The sequence below is a fragment of the Phacochoerus africanus genome, chromosome 4 (genome assembly GCF_016906955.1).
Source record: "Phacochoerus africanus isolate WHEZ1 chromosome 4, ROS_Pafr_v1, whole genome shotgun sequence".
NCBI classification, from domain to species: domain Eukaryota; kingdom Metazoa; phylum Chordata; class Mammalia; order Artiodactyla; family Suidae; genus Phacochoerus; species Phacochoerus africanus.
This window is the reverse complement of record NC_062547.1, coordinates 77,453,698-77,471,943: the sequence shown is the minus strand read 5'-3', so window position 1 is coordinate 77,471,943 and position 18,246 is coordinate 77,453,698. Positions and strand designations below refer to the sequence as shown.

The 18,246-nt window shown below is 58.9% G+C and overlaps 2 protein-coding genes across 10 annotated transcripts in view; one reads left to right on the top strand and one right to left on the bottom strand.

The window, feature by feature from the left end:
• The first annotated feature begins 6,889 nt into the window (after positions 1–6,889).
• GPX4 (glutathione peroxidase 4) lies at positions 6,890–9,222 on the top strand. 2 transcript variants are annotated; one of them, XM_047777766.1, is made up of 7 exons: positions 6,890–7,032; positions 7,989–8,083; positions 8,161–8,305; positions 8,431–8,582; positions 8,669–8,693; positions 8,854–8,913; positions 8,984–9,222. In XM_047777766.1, the coding sequence occupies exons 1-7, from the start codon at positions 6,949–6,951 to the stop codon at positions 9,014–9,016; spliced, it is 594 nt and encodes a 197-aa protein (XP_047633722.1). In that variant the 5' UTR covers positions 6,890–6,948; the 3' UTR covers positions 9,017–9,222. The 2 variants fall into 2 exon arrangements, with proteins under 2 accessions (XP_047633722.1, XP_047633723.1); XM_047777767.1 differs by lacking the exon at positions 8,854–8,913.
• Positions 9,223–10,421: 1,199 nt separating this feature from the next.
• SBNO2 (strawberry notch homolog 2) overlaps positions 10,422–18,246 on the bottom strand; it is a 49,624-nt gene continuing 41,799 nt past the window's right edge. For 5 of the 8 annotated variants that reach the window (XM_047777758.1, XM_047777759.1, XM_047777757.1 and 2 more), the window contains 17 exons: positions 17,754–17,851; positions 17,035–17,117; positions 15,421–15,612; positions 14,966–15,135; positions 14,405–14,536; positions 13,891–14,026; positions 13,696–13,808; positions 13,533–13,604; positions 13,345–13,453; positions 13,100–13,174; positions 12,869–13,015; positions 12,694–12,788; positions 12,531–12,623; positions 12,235–12,366; positions 11,932–12,008; positions 11,649–11,839; positions 10,422–11,569 (listed from right to left, as the gene is read on the bottom strand). In XM_047777758.1, the coding sequence (XP_047633714.1) occupies positions 11,103–11,569; positions 11,649–11,839; positions 11,932–12,008; positions 12,235–12,366; positions 12,531–12,623; positions 12,694–12,788; positions 12,869–13,015; positions 13,100–13,174; positions 13,345–13,453; positions 13,533–13,604; positions 13,696–13,808; positions 13,891–14,026; positions 14,405–14,536; positions 14,966–15,135; positions 15,421–15,612; positions 17,035–17,117; positions 17,754–17,851 (2,382 nt within the window). In that variant the 3' untranslated portion in view covers positions 10,422–11,102. The remainder of the gene's footprint in view (positions 11,570–11,648; positions 11,840–11,931; positions 12,009–12,234; positions 12,367–12,530; positions 12,624–12,693; positions 12,789–12,868; positions 13,016–13,099; positions 13,175–13,344; positions 13,454–13,532; positions 13,605–13,695; positions 13,809–13,890; positions 14,027–14,404; positions 14,537–14,965; positions 15,136–15,420; positions 15,613–17,034; positions 17,118–17,753; positions 17,852–18,246) is intronic. The other 3 variants (XM_047777760.1, XM_047777765.1, XM_047777761.1) reach the window with 2 other exon arrangements.

Sequence of the window (18,246 nt, the reverse complement as noted above, 5' to 3'; positions counted from 1 at the left end):
TTTAGAATCCAGCGAGGCAGATTCTTAGCAACATGGATGGATGTAGAAATTATCATGCTGGGAGTTCCCGTCGTGGCTCAGTGGCTAACGAATCCGACTAGGAACCATGAGGTTGCGGGTTCAATCCCTGGCCTTGCTCAGTGGGTTAAGGATCTGGCGTTGCTGTGGCTCTGGTGTAGGCCGGCGCTACAGCTCCGATTCGACCCCTAGCCTGGGAACCTCCATATGCCTCGGGAGTGGCCCCAGAAAAGGCAAAAGACAAAAAAAAAAAAAAAAGAAATTATCATGCTAAGTGAAGTCAGCCATACAATGAGACACCAACATCAAATGCTTTCACTGACATGTGGAATCTGAAAAAAGGACAGACGGAACTTCTTTGCCAAACAGATGCTGACTCACAGACATTGAAAAACTTATGGTCTCGGGAGGAGACAGTTTAGGGGGTGGGGGGATGTGCTTGGGCTGTGGGATGGAAATTCTGTGAAATCAGATTGTTATGATCATTATAAAACTACAGATGTGATAAATTCATTTGAGTAATAAAAAAAAATAATTAAGGGGAAAAAAAAAAAAAGAATCCAGCGAGGCAGGAGCTCCAGCTGTGGGGCAGCGAACTAAGGATCCGTCGTTGTCCCTGCAGTGACTGGGGTCGCTCGCTGCAGAGGCGCGGGTTCGATCCCAGGCCCAGTGGGTTAAGGATCCAGCGTTGCCACAGCTGTAGCACAGATCGCTCTTGAGGCTTGGATTCAGTCCCTGGCCTGGGAACTTTCATATGCTGAGGGGGTGCAGCAAAAAAAAAAAAAAAATTTCAGGTAGGCAGAAGCAAGGGGAGACTGAGGCCTTGACAGGGTTTTGGGTACGCTCGGTTCCCAGGATGTTCGGACTTACTAAGAGATGTTTCGTAGGTGTTTGTGTGATCAACTGCAGGGAGTTTTCTCAGTTGACTCAGGGCCATGTCCAACTTAATGCCCTAGATCCTCAGTTATCCACTTTGCACAATGGAAATAATAAAGTGTCCCCGTCTTAGAGGATTAGCTGAGGACCTAAAGGGATTGTTAGCTTGGGAGGAGCTTGACATAGCTCCCACTGCTTATGAAATGCACTCATCTCTGTCTTCCTAGTCCCCTGAGGCCCACCCCAGCCCCTTGATACCCCACAGCCCCCAAGATTGTGCATGTTTTTACAACCTCCACATCTGCCCCCACACACACATACACCACCCCGGTTCATAGGAGGTTTGCCCAGCCCAGTGCCCCTGTGTCAGTGGAGGCCATCAGTAACTTCTCCCTTGGTAATACATTTATTCAATGATTCAATATTTATTTATTTATTTGTCTTTTGTCTTTTTTTTAGGGCTGCACCTGCAGCATATGGAGATTCCCAGGCTAGGGGTCTAATCAGAGCTGTAGCCGCTGCCTACGCCAGAGCTACAGCAACACCAGAATCTGAGCCGTGTCTGCGACCCCCACCACAACTCCCGGCAATGCTGGATCCTCAACCCACTGAACAAGGCCAAGGATCAAACCCTCAACCTCATGGTTCCTAGTCGGATTCGTTTCTGCTGCACCACAACGGGAACTCCTAATGATTCAATATTTTATGAGCACCCACAGGGATGTGGAACAAAACAGGCAAGCATCTTTACATACCAGGGAGACACAGGACATAAAGTGAACATAGGAGTTCTCGTGTGGCCCAGTAGGTTAATGACCTGGTGTTGTCACTGAAGTGGCTTGGGTTATTGCTTTGGCATGGATTTGATCCCTAGCCCAGGAACTTCCATGTGCCATGGGCAGGCCAAAAAAAAAAAAAAAAAAGTGAACACAAGTAAATGAAAAAAGGGGACAAGAAAGTGGGCTGAAGGAGAAGGTAGGTTTGAAGTCTCAAATGTGGTCAAGGAAGTTTCATGCAAAAGCCCAGAGCAGGAGAGGGAGGGAGCTGTGGGCATGTCTGGAGGAAGGTGTGTCAAGCAGAGGGTACAGTGTGTGCAAGGGCCCTGAGGCTGGACTTTGCCTGGTGTGTTGGCAGCAAGGATGCCTATGCCAGGGGACAGGGAGAAGAGGAAGTCAGAGGGTGACGTGGGGCAGATCCTGGGAGGCCGTGTTTGTTGGGTTGAAAAGCTTGGGTTTGCAGCCATTTTCAGCATCTCAGCAGAGCAGATACAAGGGGACCAGGGAGGGGCAGGGGAGGGCAGGTCCAGGCAGCGCTCACAGATCTGCAGATGGATGGGATGTGGAGATGAGAGACACAGAGAGGAACAGAGGAGGGAGAAAGGGACTGTGGTGGGAAGGCGTAGGTGTAAGCTTGGGGCTCCCATGGGCCCTAAGGAGAGAAACGGGTAGTTCAGTGGGACATGAGCCTGGAATTCAGTGTGAGCTTGGAGTGGAGACAAATGTGGGGGTTGTGGGCACACGGTAGATACTGGAGCTGGCAGCTAGATGAGGTCACTTAGCAGGTCTGAGGCCGGGCCTGAGCTTTGCCTTCTGGGAGGAGGGGAGGAAACACAGAAGGAAGAGAGGTGCAGCCACCTGGGCTCCAGTCCTCGCTCTGGGACTTAGGTGCATTACTTAACTTCTCTGTGCCTTGATGCCCCCCCTTGCAGAACAGAGGCAAGAACAGCACCCACAGTTTAGGGTACCTGGCTGATGACTGCAGCGGTGACACTCCATAAATGCTCCGAAAATAGAATAGAGGTGAGAGGGAGCCAGGTGCCTGGGAGCCAGGTGAAGCAGCTGCCTGGAGGAGGAGGCAGGGAACCGCCATCAAAGCAGGCCTGAGCACTGGGCAAGGGTTGGGCCAAAGGGACATTGTTTATGACCATGAGGAGGACAGATCCAAGGAGGAGGCCTGGCTGGGGGTGTTTAGAGGAGGAAAGGAAGTGGAGGTGGGGATGCGGGGGCAGGCTGAAGGTGGAGAGGAGATTCAGGAGTAGGTTTTATTTATTTATTTTTGAATTTTGTGTGTGGGTGTCTTTTTTTATGGCTGGTCCCATGGCATATAGAGGTTCCCAGGCTAGGGGTCATATCAGGGTCATATCAGAGTTCTAGCTACTGGCCTACGCCACAGCCACAGCAATGCCAGATCCGAGCTGTGTCTGCGACCTACACCACAGCTCATGGCAACGCCAGATCCTTAACCACTGAGCAAGGCCAGAGATCAAACCCACTTCCTCATGGATGCTAGTTGAGTTCGTTAACCACTGAGCCACGACAGGAACTCCAGGAGTGGGTTTTAAGATGGGAAAAGAGGCATCTGACTCAGTTGCTGGAGTGAAGGATAAATCTAGGCAGGGGAGGGCCCAGGAGTGGCTGGCAGGCAAGGGGATGTTAGGTAGTCTTGCTGTTCCTTGGGGCAGGAGAGAGGGGGCGAAAGGTCAGGAGGAGCAGGTGGGCTTGCAGGGCCTAACCACAAAGTCCATGACTCAGGTCCCACCTGTGACTCTGTGACCTCAGCAATAGGGCATGGAGTGGCAACCGTCTCCATGGAAGCTGCCACCAGGCAGTGCCAACCAGCGGAGCCCAAGGTTCAGAAATCACAGTCCTGGATGGGGGTGTAAAATGGGGCAGCAGCTGGTAGCAGCTCCTCAAACAGTTAAACAGTTACCCTGTGACCCAGCAACTCCACTCCTAGGTACATACCCAGGAGAAATGAAAAAAAACATAGGCTGACGATAGATAAAACTCGTACAGCATTACAAAGCCAAAAGGTGGGAGTTCCTGTTGTGGTTCAGCAAGTTAAGAACTGACATAGTTTTCATGAGGATGTGGGTCCTGGCCTTGCTCAGTGTATCAAAGATCCAGTGTTGCTGTCACTGTGGTGTAGGCCAGCAGCTGCAACTGCAATTTGATGCAGCCCGGGAACTTCTACGTGCCACAGGTGTGATCCTTTTTTTTTCTTTTCTTTTTTCCTTTCCTTTTTTTTTTTTTTTTTGGCTTTTTAGGGCTGCACCCGGGTGGCATATGGAAGTTCCCAGGCTAGGGGGCTAATTGGAGCTACAGCTGCTGGCCTACACCACAGCCACAGCAATGCCAGATCTGAGCTGCGTCTGTGACCTACACCACAGCTCGTGGCAACCTTAACCTGCTGAGCGAGGCCAGGAATCAAACCTCATGTTTCCTAGTCAGATTCCTTTCCACTGCGCCATGAGGGGAACTCCCATAGGTGCGATCCTGAAAAAAAAAAAAAAAGCCAAAAGATGGAAACAACCCAAATACCCGTCAATGGATAAATGGACAAACACAATGTGGCCCATTCACATAATGGGGGATCACTCAGCCATGCAAAAGAGTGAAGCACTGGTACTACAAGATGGGTGAATCCTGAAAACACAGTGTGGTCAGGGAGAGAAGCCAGCCCCTAGAGGCCATGGAGAATTATGATTTGGTTTATGTGAAACATCCATAACAGGCAAATCCAGAGACAGAAAATGGATTTGTGGTTGTCAGGGGTTGGGAGATGGGGAGATAAGGACTGGTAATGGGCATAGTGGGGACAGAGGGTTTGTTTTAAGGTCGCACCGGTAGCATATGGAAGTTCCCAGGCTAGGGGTAAAACTGGAGCTGCAGCTGCCTGTCTATGCCACAGCCACAGCAACAGCAGATCTGAGCCGCATCTGTGACCTATGCCACAGCCTGCAGCAACATCAGATCCTTAACCCAATGAGTGAGGCCAGGAATGGAACCCGCAACCTCATGGATACTACTCTGGTTCCGTTCTTAACCTGCTGAGCTACAACAAGAACTCCCAGAGGGTTTCTTTTGTGGGTGATAAGAACGTTCTGGATTTAGAAGTGGTGATGGTCCCACAACATTGTGAATATACTAAAAATCACTTACTTGTACACTTCGGTTAGAATGGTGATTTTTTTTTTTTTTTCTCTTCAAGAAGCCAGGCCATAGAATAGGCGCTGTCTGGTCCTTCTTGGAGCTGGTGGGTGCTCCAACAAGGCCTCTGGCTGGTGGGCAACTCAGCCTCCCTACTGGGGGACGCAGACACTTTGGTTACCACAGGGGAGACTGAGACTCCGCTGCCTCCTCAGTAAAGTGGGTAAAGTTTGGGAAAAGCTGTGAAATCCTGGGCACAAATCCCTACCTGTGCCAGTGGGCCCATAATGGGGCTGCTCCTGCCCATCTCTGCTCTTATTATAACTGGCATGAAGTCGGGAACAGGTTAAAACCTTGCTCCATCTCTCCCCCTGCAAGTGCTCCTTGGGGGTGTTACCCTGAGCTGTTTTTCTGGAAACCCTGAAGCAGATAACCAGCTGGTGGCCATCTTTATGACAAAGTTAGAGCTTCCAAGGGCAGGGAACAGGGAATAGTTGAGTTTGTACAAGGGCCACTCAGACTTGCCACTGTGGCCTCACAGCCAGTACTGCCATGGCAGGCAGCGGGGTGGGAAATGGGGGAGAGGTTCCTGGGAAGTGAGGTGACCCAGCCGAGACAGTGTGGGCTCCCTGCCAAGTGGGGACTTCAGAGCTCTTGCTGGCCTCTCCTGACCAGGCTGTGGGCAGCAAGCTGGTGAAGGCTATTGTGCAAGGCAGGAGTGCAGCAATCTGGCTACTGCTTGGGCAGAGGCGAGGGTGGGGGAGTGTCCTGTCCCATTTGCCAGAAAAGTCCTCTCAGCTCCCTGGGGCAGAGGGAGGGAGCTCATGCCCCCCACCCCCCAAATGAGCCCAGACCAGAAAGTCTTGCCCCCAAGGACTGTGCAGCACAAAAACCTGAAACCACCCTCCTGTCCGCAGGTCAATGTTCAGCCATGGCTTGAGGTGGGGGGCGACCAGGCCGGCTGTGGAATTCATGTCTCAGTTCCCAAGAATGGGGTGGGTCTTCTCTCCCTCCAGGCTGTGGCCAAACTCCTGCGCCTTGAGTGGAACTGTGTTTGGAGCCAAGCCAGCGGGAGCTCCATCGCTATCCGCGTGCACACCTGCTGTGTCACGTTGGAAGTGACAAAAGATTCCTCTGGGCAGGCGTTTTCCTTTCTAAACACACACCTGCGAGTCCTCACGCGCAAGTCGTCTCGGGAGGGGGGCGGGACAGCAGGGTAACTGCTAACGGTCCCTCGCTTCCGCCCAGGGCTCACGTGTCGCTTATATAAGCAGCTAAGGCGGTGTCCAAGGGCGGTGAACCGACCCTGTGCAGGTGTACCCTGCAGCAGGGATGCAACAGCCGCAGGTGTCCCTCACGCCCTGTAGAGACCTCAAAGCCTGAGTAGGGGGGATTCCGACATTCGGCGTGGTTGTATTTACATTAAGAAGAAAACCTCCAGTTGTTTGTTTTTGTTTTGTTTTGTTTTGTTTGCTCTTTAGGGCCGCACTAAAGGGCATATGGAAGTTGCCAGACTAGGGGTCGAATCAAAGCCGTAGCTGCCGGCCTACGCCACAGCAATAAGGGATCCGAGCCGTGTCTGCGACCTACACCACAGCTCACGGGCAACGTCAGATCTCCAACCCACTGAGCGAGGCCAGGGATCAAACCAGCATCCTCGTGGATACTAGTTGGATTCGCTTCCGCTGCGCCACAACCAGAACTCCGAAAATCCCGTTTTCAAGGAGCTGGGGCGACTTCTCTGAGAGTTCCAGCCGCCGCCTCCCCTCACAGGTTTCCTGTAGTATCTAAATCTGTCGGGCACCGCACTGCGCAGCAGTCAACCACCCAGATAACTGATTTTAACCAGAGGCCGCACCGAGTGCGTGGACTCAGCTACCTGAGAGCATGCGCAGTCACCTACAGCAACACACCCGCAGCCTGGCCCCGGCCCCGCCCCCGTCGGCCCCTCACACCGACCTCCCATTGGCTGGAGCAGGCACGCGTCTGCAGTCCCGTGGCAGAAGACCAATGAGAGGGATGGAGGGCGTGGCCGAGGGCGGGGAGGGGAGGGGCACTGGCGCGCGTCCATTGGTCCGCTCGGCGAGGGGAGGAGCGCTGCCTCCCCGGAGCCCCCGCCGCCGCGATGAGCTTTAGCCGCCTGTTCCGCCTGCTGAAGCCAGCGCTTCTCTGCGGGACCCTGGCGGTGCCCGGCCTGGCCGGCACCATGGTGAGCTAGGCGCTGCCGACCGGCGGGCCGGAGGGCCGTTGGGCGGTCGCGCGGCCTGCCTCTCGGCGCGCGGAGCAGTGGCGACCTTAGGCAGGGGGCGCGCGGACAATCGGCCGCCGCCTCCGCGGCCGTCGGGGCTGTGGCCAGCGCCCGGGCCGGGATCACGATCCCAGGCTGGGTCGGGGACGGGGGGCGGCGTTCGGTGGGGCTGGGGGCAAGGCTGGGCGGTGAGGACCCCCGGGTGGGCGCCCCTGACGCACAGAGTTGCTGCCTCGGGGCAACGGGGTGGCGCCGTCGGCTACTGGTACAACGCCTGGCCCGGAGAGAGTGGGGCGCCCTACGGGGTGGAAATCCGGGATCACGCGCCACGGGGCGTCACTGCCCCTCCCCGGCCCTGTGTGCCCGGGCGCTCCGCGCGGTGGCGTCACAGACGAGCGGCCCCGCGGCCTTGGCTACTGGCCCTTTGTCCCCCGGGTGTGGCGCTCGGTGGGCACAGGCGCAGCCGGAGACGGGCGGGCATGGGCCGCGCAGCCGCCGGTTCCCCGGGTCGTCGTGGCCAGCGGCGCCGGTTGCCGGCCGGGCGGCGACGCAGGACCCCTCGGAGGCGGAGGGCTCGTTTGTGCCGCAGAAGGGCGCGCCTCCGGAGAAGGCAGCCGGCTTCCGAGAGCCCTGGGCAGGGGGGGCCCGCGGCCGGGGAGAGCGGCTGCAGCGCCGAGTCCCAGGAGCCGGTGCGCGCGGCGCCCCCACACCCGCCGGCGGGGTAGCCTAGGTCTCAGTCTTTCAGGTCAAATGCGACCTGCTGCGCAGGGGGCCCTGCGCCTCTGGGGAGGAGGAGCCTCACCCTTTCCTTGCCCCAGAGCCCCGGTTTTCATCCCTTTGGCACCCTGGGTTGAGAGAGTTGCGGGCGGCCTTAGCCCCGAGATCTGCAGGCTGCTCAGTGTGCCCTTGCCTTGCAGTGCGCGTCCCGCGACGACTGGCGATGTGCTCGCTCCATGCACGAATTCTCAGCCAAGGACATCGACGGGCACATGGTGAACCTGGACAAGTACCGGTGGGTACCTGCCCGCTTGGTCTGGGGAGGCAGGGGTAAGGTCGGAGCCCTGTCCTAACCGCCTCAACCGTCTCCAGGGGCTACGTGTGCATCGTCACCAATGTGGCCTCGCAATGAGGCAAGACGGAGGTAAACTACACTCAGCTGGTCGACCTGCACGCCCGATATGCTGAGTGTGGTTTACGGATCCTGGCCTTCCCTTGCAACCAGTTTGGGAGGCAGGTACGTCTTGGTTGGCCCTGGATGTCCTTGTGTGTGGGCGTGGGGAGAGGGCCTGTCTGAGGAATCTGGGTCCAAAGAGGGTACAGGGCCCTCCCCCCTCACCTCCAGCACCCTTTTCTGCCCAGGAGCCAGGGAGTGATGCTGAGATCAAAGAATTCGCTGCTGGCTACAACGTCAAATTTGATATGTTCAGCAAGATCTGTGTGAATGGGGATGATGCCCACCCTCTGTGGAAGTGGATGAAAGTCCAGCCCAAGGGGAGGGGCATGCTGGGAAAGTGAGTTGGGGGGCTGGGGTGAGAGTGGAGGGCAGTGGGGATCTGCAGCTGCCACGGGATTACTGATGACACACTTCTTTTCGCAGTGCTATCAAATGGAACTTTACCAAGGTAAGGGGGTGCTGAGGGCCTGGGGGGTGCCCCCAGTCACCCTGGTGCCACTTCTAGGGCTTCCACCTGACCTAAATGGAGTGATGGGTGGGGGCCGCTTGCTTGCTTGACCCAGTCCCACCACGGTGGCCTTCTGTCCCTGACACCACCTGTCCTGCAGTTCCTCATTGATAAGAACGGCTGTGTGGTGAAGCGGTATGGTCCCATGGAAGAGCCCCAGGTAGGAGCCTGTGCAGGGAGCCCACTGGGGGGGTATGGGAGAGGCACCACTGACCCTGTCTCACCTACAGGTCATAGAGAAGGACCTGCCGTGCTACCTCTAGCTCCACAACTGTGTGCTGAGCCTGCTGCCTGTGCCCTCAGAGCCTTCCACCTGGCACCCATGACAGTCTGCCTAAAAACCAGCCCCTGGTGGGGCAGACCTGAGAACCTGGCGTGCAACCCCGCCAGAGGAAGGTCCCTTGGCCCAGCTTGCAGCTCGCACCCCACCCCAGGCTGCCTTGTGGGAATAAACCATACAAATTGGCTAGTTCAGTGTTCCTGCTTATGGGACTAAACCATACAAATTGGCTAGTTCAGTGTTCCTGCTTGCCCCGGGGTGGGGGTGGGGATTGGGGTGGGAGGGTATCTGTCCCAGGCCCCTCCTGGCTCAGGAGCAGGTGCTGAAGTGGGGGAGGGGATGTGGGGGGTAGAGTTTCTTCAGGGCTCAGAGGGCCCCACCTACCCTGCTGCCCTGGGCGGGTAATCTACTCAGCCCTGGGTGCTACAGAGCTAATCTTGACAGGGAAGATAATGCTTCCTGAAGGGCGCCGCTCCAGGCCCAGGTGGCCACCGGGGACCTTGGTTTTGTCCAGTGTGTCTCCCGCTTGCTGGTGGCCCTCAGCACCCTGGCTGGGTGTCGGGCCAGTGTGGGCTGGGCACCGAGCCACCATGCTGCCCGGTTCCTGCCCACCAGCCTCATCTGGCAGAAGCAGTGCCCCCAGAAGGGACTGTGGACACAGCTTGCCTGTGTGGAGGGTGGCACAACTGTGGCATGGCTGAGCCAGCTGCCTCCAGGACTCCCAGTATCCCCAGGAAAGGCCAGCAGCTGGGAGTGAGGACCTAGAGAGGGGATGGCAGGGTCAGATGGGGCTGAGGGCCACCCTGGACCACTTTCATAGAATCTTCTGCCTCCTGGGCACTAGTCTGCCTTTGGCTGGGGGTGGCCCCCCCGAACTTTTGGGCTGGAAGCCAGGTCCAGACCAGGCTGCCCCGCATGCCACAGCCACCACCACCTGAGGAAGAAAGGGGTAGAAGCCAAGGCAGAGTCTGATGAAAGGGACGCGGCACCACCACAGGGGTCCCAGGCAAGGCCGTGTGTCTAATGGGCTGGAGGCAGCCAATGCAGAGGCAGCTGGCCTGCAGTTCCAGTGCCAGGACCACAATGGACAAACAGCCTCCAGGGGTGGGGTGTCTCTCCTACCCTGGCCCCAGTCATCCACAGGCCAGGCACCATGGGATAGCGGGTTAAAGATCCAGTGTTGCCGCAGCTGCAGCTTAGTTCATGACTACAGCTTGGATCTGATCCCTGGTCCATGAACTCCATGTGCCATGGGGTGGCCAAAAATAAAAAAATAAATTTAAAAAAATGAAATAAAATAAATAGCCTGCCTAGAAGGAACATGTGATGGTGCCCCTCCCCTGCCCCCCACTGTCCCCGCAGGCCAGAAGAGCAGGTAGCCTGGGAAGTAATGAAAAGGCACATATATTTAAAAAAGATCTCTTTACATATGTACACTTGAGTTCATTATAAATACACATAGAAACCAAGGGACCACCCACCAGCTCCACAGGAGATTCTAGGACCTGGGAGAGGTGGCTGGGCAATAATTTAGGGAACAGCGAAGGGGGAATTGCATATATTAATGGGGAGATCTGCCCCATGGACCCTCCCCCCAGAGATGGCGGGGCCCTGAGCACCTGGGGATTCCTGAGTTTCCAGCTCTTGGGGCCACCCAGTATTGTGGATTTCAGGGGTTCTGGCCTGACTAGGCCTTGTAAAGTGGGTGGGGTGGGAGCCCCGACCCAGGCCTGGAGCGGGCAGTAGAGGACAGAGGCACAGAGGAGGAGGGCCCCCACTCCCAGGCCCTGCCTGCCCCCTCCCCCCTAGTCTCCTGAGTGGGGCCTGCAATCAGCCACTGCCCACCAGGCAGGGCCTCCGAGACCCCATTGGGCAGGCAGCATCTTGGGGGTCTGCAGGCACCAGCGGGAAGGCACTACAGTGGAGACCTCCGGAGGCTGGCCCAGGGCCCCTGGCCCCTCCTTCCTCAGTAGTCAGGGGGGCCTGACCCCGCCCACCACCTGCTTCCCTGGTGGAGACATGGCGCACATTACAGATAAATAAGTTTTGTCTGAGAAGAATACCCAGGCCTAGGAATTGGGGAAGGGGGGGCTGAACTGGATCACACTCTGCCTCTCAGGGCCCCCACCACCCCCTGGGGCCCCTGCCGCCCCCCCACCTGCACCCAGTGGGCCGGGGGCCTGGGGGGGTGGCACGGTATTGAGGGAGCGCAGCATATCCTCCAGCACCTCCTTGAAGTTGATGTCGCAGCCCTGGTGCAGGAGGGCCGCGGGGTCAGCCGGGGCATCGGGGGCGTCTGGGGCGCCCAGCAGCAGGCCGCAGGGGCCAGGGGCAGGGGGCGGGAAGGCAAAGGGGGAGGGTGGAGGGAAGGCCTGGGCAGGAGGGCTGTACGTGAGGTCCAGGACCTCGAGCGGGCGTGGGGTGGGCGGCAGTGCAGGGAGAGCCCGGCCGCGTGCATGTTTGCGCTTCACGTCGGTGTCCATGAGCTGCAGCTCCTGCAGCACGCGGCGCACGCAGCCCTCGGGGATCTTGATGCCTGTGGGTTGGGGCAGGGCTGAGTGGTCAGGGCCTGCAGGGGTGCGCACATCCCCCACCCCGCTGCACCCACCGCTCACCAACTTGCTTCTTCTTGTCCTTGGTCTTGAGGCGCACGATCTGCAGGTAGCTGCTGCTGGTGACGTCAGCCATGACAGCTGCGATGCGGCCCCACACACGCAGCAGCGCACCGCACAGCATGTAGTGGTGCCGCAGCCGCAGGCCCTGCGTGCAGTCCTTGCCTTCCTGCACCAGCCGGCAGTGCCGGTTCCTGCCCAGGGAGGACGGGCGGCTCAGATGTGCACTTGCCCCTGGGGCCACCCCATCTCCCATTTTCCAGTCATACCCGACCCAGGTCCTCACCACGTGGTGTGGCTGCAGTGAGTCAGCGAGAAGCTATAGCTGCTCTCCCAGGGCTCCCTGGCCTCCTCTGACGTCACCTGCAGACACGGGCAGTCAAGCCCCTGGAGAGGTGCCCTGTCTGCCTCCCCTGTGCTTAAGCAGGAACTGATGCCCGCCCGAGGGCCCCAGGCCTGCTCATTCTGCCCCCGGTGGCCAGGAAAGCGAGCATGGAGTCCGAGGGCTGGCCTGGGGGCGGAGGAGCCAGGATAGGGAGAGCTGAGTGGCAGAGACTGAAGCACGGTGGAGGCACAGTCAGGGCCCTACCCGGTGGAACTTCCGGCACAGGCTGTCGAAGGTCTCCAGCTGGCTCTGCCGCCCGATGTTGGGTTTGTACACGGTGAAGAGCTTGCCTCGGTTCTGCTGGGCCAGCAGGCAGCTGGGCTTGTTGCCTCGGACCTGGGCAAGTGTGTGTGTGAGGGCGGGGGCGCCACCACACAACCTGGGTGGCTGTCCCCAAAGCATGTGTGCCCCAGAGGGCTGGAGGCTGGCCGTGCACCCCTCCCAGCCCATTGGCTGGGGTCCTGCCTCTGGGAGGCCTTGCGGGCTCCCTGGGCGCCCACCTTGTAGGAGAGGTAGAAGCCGTCATGGGGACCCGTCAGCTCCAGTGACTTGGCGTAGGCCTCCTCCCATTTCAGGCCGCGGTCCACGCTGATCTGTGGGGTGTGGGCGTTAGGGGTGGGGGTGGTGCAGTGGTGGGGAGGGGGGCAGGCGGCAGCATCTCACCTTGTAGAAGACCACCTGCCCATCCTGTGGGTGCCCTGGGGCCAGGAACACCTGCTGGCTCTCCTCGTAGATCTCATCAATGCCAGGGGCCAGGTCTGGGGAGGAGGAGTGGGGTGAGTCAGTGGTCCAGGACTCTGGCTCGGGGCTGGGGGAGGGTGTCCCCAGCTGCACTCACCCAGGATACCCATGTCATATTTGCCCTCCTTCTTGTCGGCAGCGATGAGGTGGTCAAAGGTGTCAGAAAAGTATTGGAAAAGGGCGTTCTGCTTGTGCACCTCCAGCCCCAGGATGCGGTTCAGGAACTTGCTGATGGAGCAGTCTGCTGGCGAGAGGGCGCCTCAGGCTGGGTCAACCTGGCCCCTGCCTGTCCCCCCATCTGGAGGTGTGGGGCTATGTGGGAACTCACCCTTCTCCACATCCAGGCAGCCAGACCTGGACTCGCGCCCGCCGATCCCAACCGACAGCAGCCCTTGCTTCATGTCTGCAAGAAGGGAGAGTCTTGCTCATCTGCCTTCCACGCCAGGGGGGCTCCCCCTCACCAGGAGTGTCCCCTTGAGGTATTGGCGGGGGCAGAGAGTCTTCCGACACAAATCCATCTACCAATTCCACACCCCAGACTGTACCCCTGAGAGCACAGGCACCCCAGCTCACCACAGAAAAAGGCAGCGTCTCCTCCAGGGTAGCCCTGGGGCAGCGGCACTTTGCTCTCCGTCTGGCTTAGGATGGTGGTGAGGACGCAGCTGAGGGCCCGGGCACCATACTGTGTGGAGGGGTGGGACTGCATCAGAGGCTGGGGCATCTCAGGACTCACCTCTCCTGGGCTCCACCCCCCTGGGTACCTTGTTCTCAAAGTTGTACTTGCTCAGGTCACGGGACTCGGTGGCACGGCGGTCTCCGTGGGTGAGAGCCCCCTGCCCAGGATGTGGGAAGCTGTCACACACTGCTCCTCTCCTCCTGGACCCGCCCTCCCTGGCCCAGGCCCCGGCCTGCTTGCTTGCTCACCAGGCTCTCCAGCCGCTTGGCCACAATGGAGGCAAACCTTCGCTCCCCAGCAAGCTCCGAGATGAGGAAGATGTACTCCGGTGCAGAGACCTGGTTGGACCGGTGGGTCCGGCCTGGAGGCAGAGGGGCTTCTAAGGACCAGGTGGTCCAAAGGGAGGCATGGCTTGGGGCAGGGTAGCTTGGGGCGTGGCTCACCAAACTGCTGGATGGCCCGGTCAGCACTCCAGGGAAGCTCCAGTGTCATGTGGACCCGGCGCCGCTGGTTCTGAACCCGGCGGTCGGCTTGGAGAGAAACACCGGAGCTGGAGGCCTCTGAGATGATGGCCACGAGCTGGGGGGGCAGGGCACAGACATGGCCTGGTCAGTGGGGTGGCAGGGTGAGCATCCCATGTGCCCTGGGTCAGCTGGATGCATTTAGGGGGACCCAGGCAGGAAGCTCAGGTACGTGTGTCCATAGAGGGGCCCACAAGGGCTTAGCATAGAGTCTGGACCATCCTGGTTCCCCCACGGGGTGGCTTGGAGAAGCAGTGGCCAGGCACTGAAGTAGTGCATATGTGATTTGGACCAACAGGCGGCAGCCAGCACCCACCTGCACACAGCCGGTGGTCCTCCAGCCCTCTGGCCTCTGTGCTTTCCCCACCCACAGGGCCCTGAGGGCCCCTTCTCCTGGCTCACGGTAGAGTGGGTGCCCTGCAGACAAGGTCCCTACCTTCTCGCCATTCATGAAGCGCTCCTTCTCTCTGAGGTTCACGTGGTCGATGGAGAGACCCTGCTCTGCCCGGGACTCAAAAGCCACAGTCCCATCAGGCCTGGACACCACGCGGCCCTTCCTGCCGGTCATCTGTGGCCATGGTGGGGGCGAGGGCATAGGTCTTCAGCCCGTGTGCCTGTGCCTGTTTGCCCGCCCCCTGCCTGTGACCCTGGGGCTCCTGGGTGTGTGCAGTGGGGGCTGCCAGGACGGTCTCTCCCAGGCTCAGGTGGCCTCAGGCAGTCAGCAGGAATTTTCACTACATGCTCCTAAGCATTTTACTGCAGCCCAGCCACCTGGGACCTAGACATATCTGAGGTGGCAGCACAGGAACATCCTGGGAAAGAATGCAAGTGGAAAGGGGGGATGGGAGGGAGCAGGGGCTGGAGAGAGCACCTGGGACCCGAAGGCCCAGGGTGGGAGCACTGGCCAGGGGCAGGGTGTATGTGTGTGTGTCAGTGGCTGAGGGAGGTAACCCAACAGAGATACTGGGGGCAGGCACCAGGGGGCACCAGAGCTCACCTCGGCCACCTGCTCTGGGCCTCCCAGCTGGTCGATAAGCTCATCCAGGGTATTGACTGGCAGTTCCCGGCCCAACGCCCTAACCTTGGCCAGCAGGTCCTGCTTCAGCCGCTCGACCCGCTCCAGGATGCCAGGGCCGTGCAGGTCCCGCTGTGGGGGGCACAGGGGGCCTGTGGGGCCGGAGGGTCATGTGGGACCAGCCAGGCTGCCTGCCCACCACCCCGCTCGCAGTGAGAATAAATCCTGGGCCCTCGAGGCCAAGGGGTCCCTGGGGAATGGGGGTAAGCACAGGAGGTATGGGGGTCCAGAACCTTCTCCTACCATCCTCCCCACCCCCAACTTCCAGCATGAACCTGGCTCTGCCCCTGCCCAGCTGCAAGCCCTGACCTTCCCTATTTGAGCCTAAGAAGAGAAGACGTGGGGCAGGGCGGGGGCAGGGCAGCACCGTGCCTCACCGCGGTCATCAGCTGGGAGCCCGATGGCATCCACGATGACCACGTCATCATCCAACAGGGACTCGGGGGAGGAGTGGAAGTCACTATCCAGGCCACCGTCAGACTCCGTGCTGCTGTCATCACTGATACGGATGACACCCGCCACCTCGCATGCCAGCCTGGGTGCCTTGGCTCCACGACCTCGTGGCCGCCCTGCGGGGGTGCAGACAGGGGTCACAAGGGCCCAGTCCTGCAACTCTGGCCTGGGGGGCCTCCTAGCGGTCCAGGGACAGGTCTGTCTGCTGGGACAGTGAGGATTCAGGGCTGGGCCCCTTGTTCTGTTCAGCTTTGCAGCACAGTGTAAAGCGGCACTTTTTTTTTTTTTTCCCCTTTTTTAGGGCCGCACCTGCAGCATATGGAGGTCCCCAAGCTGGGGGTCGAATCAGAGCTGCAGCTGCCAGCTTATGCCACAGTGACACCAGATCTGAGCTGCATGTGTGACCTACATCACAGCTCATGGCAACACCAGAACCTTAAGCTGCTGAGCAAGGCCAGGGATCAAACCCATATCTTCATGGATACTAGTTGGATTCTTAACCCGCTGAGCCACAATGGGAACTCCAAGGGGCAGTTCTAACAGCCATCAGACTTCCTGACAGCGGTGTGTCTTAGGATGGCGCCCAGCAAGGCTATGCACGCAGCCTCATGAGGTGGCCATGGATGGGTCAGCCAAAGGATGTGCCCAGGCTTGGACAAGATGGTCATCCAGGGGCTGAGGGAACTCATCTGCTGTCCAGACACCCTGACAGCCGGTCCCAGGAGATGGAAGGAGCAGGACTGGGCAACAGGTGAGTTGCTTGGCCTCTCTTCTCCCCATAAGTGGGGGCTCAGCCTTTGCCTGGAGGAAGAGCAGGCAGTGTACGCCAGCAGGTACTAAAACGTCATTCCCCTGTCCTGGGATACTTTTTTTTTTTTTTTGCTGCAGTGACAACACCAGATCCTTAACCCACTGGATCAAAAGCGAACTCCCCAGAATGCTTTTTTTTTTCCCCATTTTTAGGGATGCACCTGTAGCAGTTCCCAGGCTAGGAGTTGAATTGGAGCTTCAGCTGCCGGCCTACACCACAGCTACAGCAATGCTAGATCCAAGCCTTGTCTGCAACCTATAGAGCCGCTCACAGCAATGCTGGATCCTTAACCCACTGAGCGAGGCCAGGGATTGAAGCTGCGTCCTCATGGATACCAGTCAGGTTCATTTCTTTGAGCCACGACGGGAACTCCCCCAGGATGCTTTTGAAAGGTTCCATCCTGGTCCACATGACCAGTATGGTTTCAGCCTCGGGCTCACTTTCACCTGGGGAGAGCAAGGCCCCCTCGTTCTGGGCATGTGGCCACATGGGCCAAGCTAGCTGCATCCCCATCTTGCTGCACTGGGGTCTTTTGCTGACTCAGCAGCTGCCCTGGAAGGTTGGGGTGCGGATCAGGGGTCAGGCCACATGGCTGTGCAACCAGCAGTAGAGGGGGCAGTGTGTGTGTGGGGGGGTGACAGGTCACTCAGAAGGGAGGGAGGCACCAGGCCAGGGCAAGGAGGCCACAGCCAGGTGGGAGGTTTGAGGTCAGAGGTGGGAGGCTTACGTTTTCTCTTACTGCCTGCTCCTCTCTCTCGCTTTCTCTTGGTTGAAGGAAAGTGCTTCAGAATTAGTGACAGAAAGACGCCTCTGAAAGTGAGAAGCAGGGTTTATTTTCACCAGGAGACTCAGAGGAGCTGGGTCCCCTGTGTGGATTTGCTGCCCAGGGGAAGGAGGGGTGTGGGGGAGGATGCCCAGCGCCAGAGAACCCTGCGATGGGTCTGGGTGCAGGGAGTCCAGGAAGGTGGGCGAAAGGAGCTGTAAGCACAGTGGGACAGGGCCCCCCTGCCTTGCACTTGGGCCTGTGGCTGCGGGGAGCACTGAGTGTGGGTAGGGGCTGGGTGGAGCCAGGTGAAGAGCCTCCTGCTAGGACCCTTGCTCAGTGTGGGGAGAGAGACCAGGGGCTTCGGGGAACACCAAGGCCAGTATCTAAAATTAAAGTGCAGTCCTTGAAAGGGCACCACACCCATGTGGGGAATGGGCATCTGTAAGCCTCATTCTAAAGCCTCAGCCCTTGGCCAGCACCCTCCCAGTCCTAGGGTCCCCATAGGTCTCCTTGATGGCTTTACTAAGGTCTCTGAGGATCTCAGGCTGGCTCCTTCAGCTAGAGTCACACGGAGGACCAGGCCACAGGCTAGACCAGGGTGGGGGCACTTGCTTGGTCGCACAGGGAGGGGGTTCCAGGGTAGCCCCCACCCACCCTCATGGGCCACAAGCATCACTCACTCAGCAGCAGACACGAAGCCATCAAGGTGTCCCTCCTTCTCGCCAAGGACCTCCCGGGTTCGCGCCTCACCCGTGGACTGCAGCCCAATGACCACGCACTGTGGGAGTTGGGGTGGTGAGTGAGTCTGGGACCCTCAACCACCAGCCTTGGAGCGTGGCCCCAGGGAAGCCCCCGGTCCCCACACCCAGCCCCCCAGTAAGCCCAGAGCTACCTGGGAACTCCACCTGGCAACCAACAGCAGCCTCAGCTCCTGGACCCCCTGCTTTTCTCTGCCTGGCCCTGCCCCATACTGTCTGGGGACTCACCAGCCCGGCCTGGACATAGGGAGCCTGGAGCCAGGCCCTGCTTGCCACCTGCCACAGGGAGCTGGGAGTGGGCAGGACTGGGTCCAGCATCACCACTCTCACCCATGGATGGGGACCTCCCAGACACGCACAGGCTCCTCTTCGACCCTGAGACTGATATCCTGACATGGGGTGCCAGGCTCTGCCA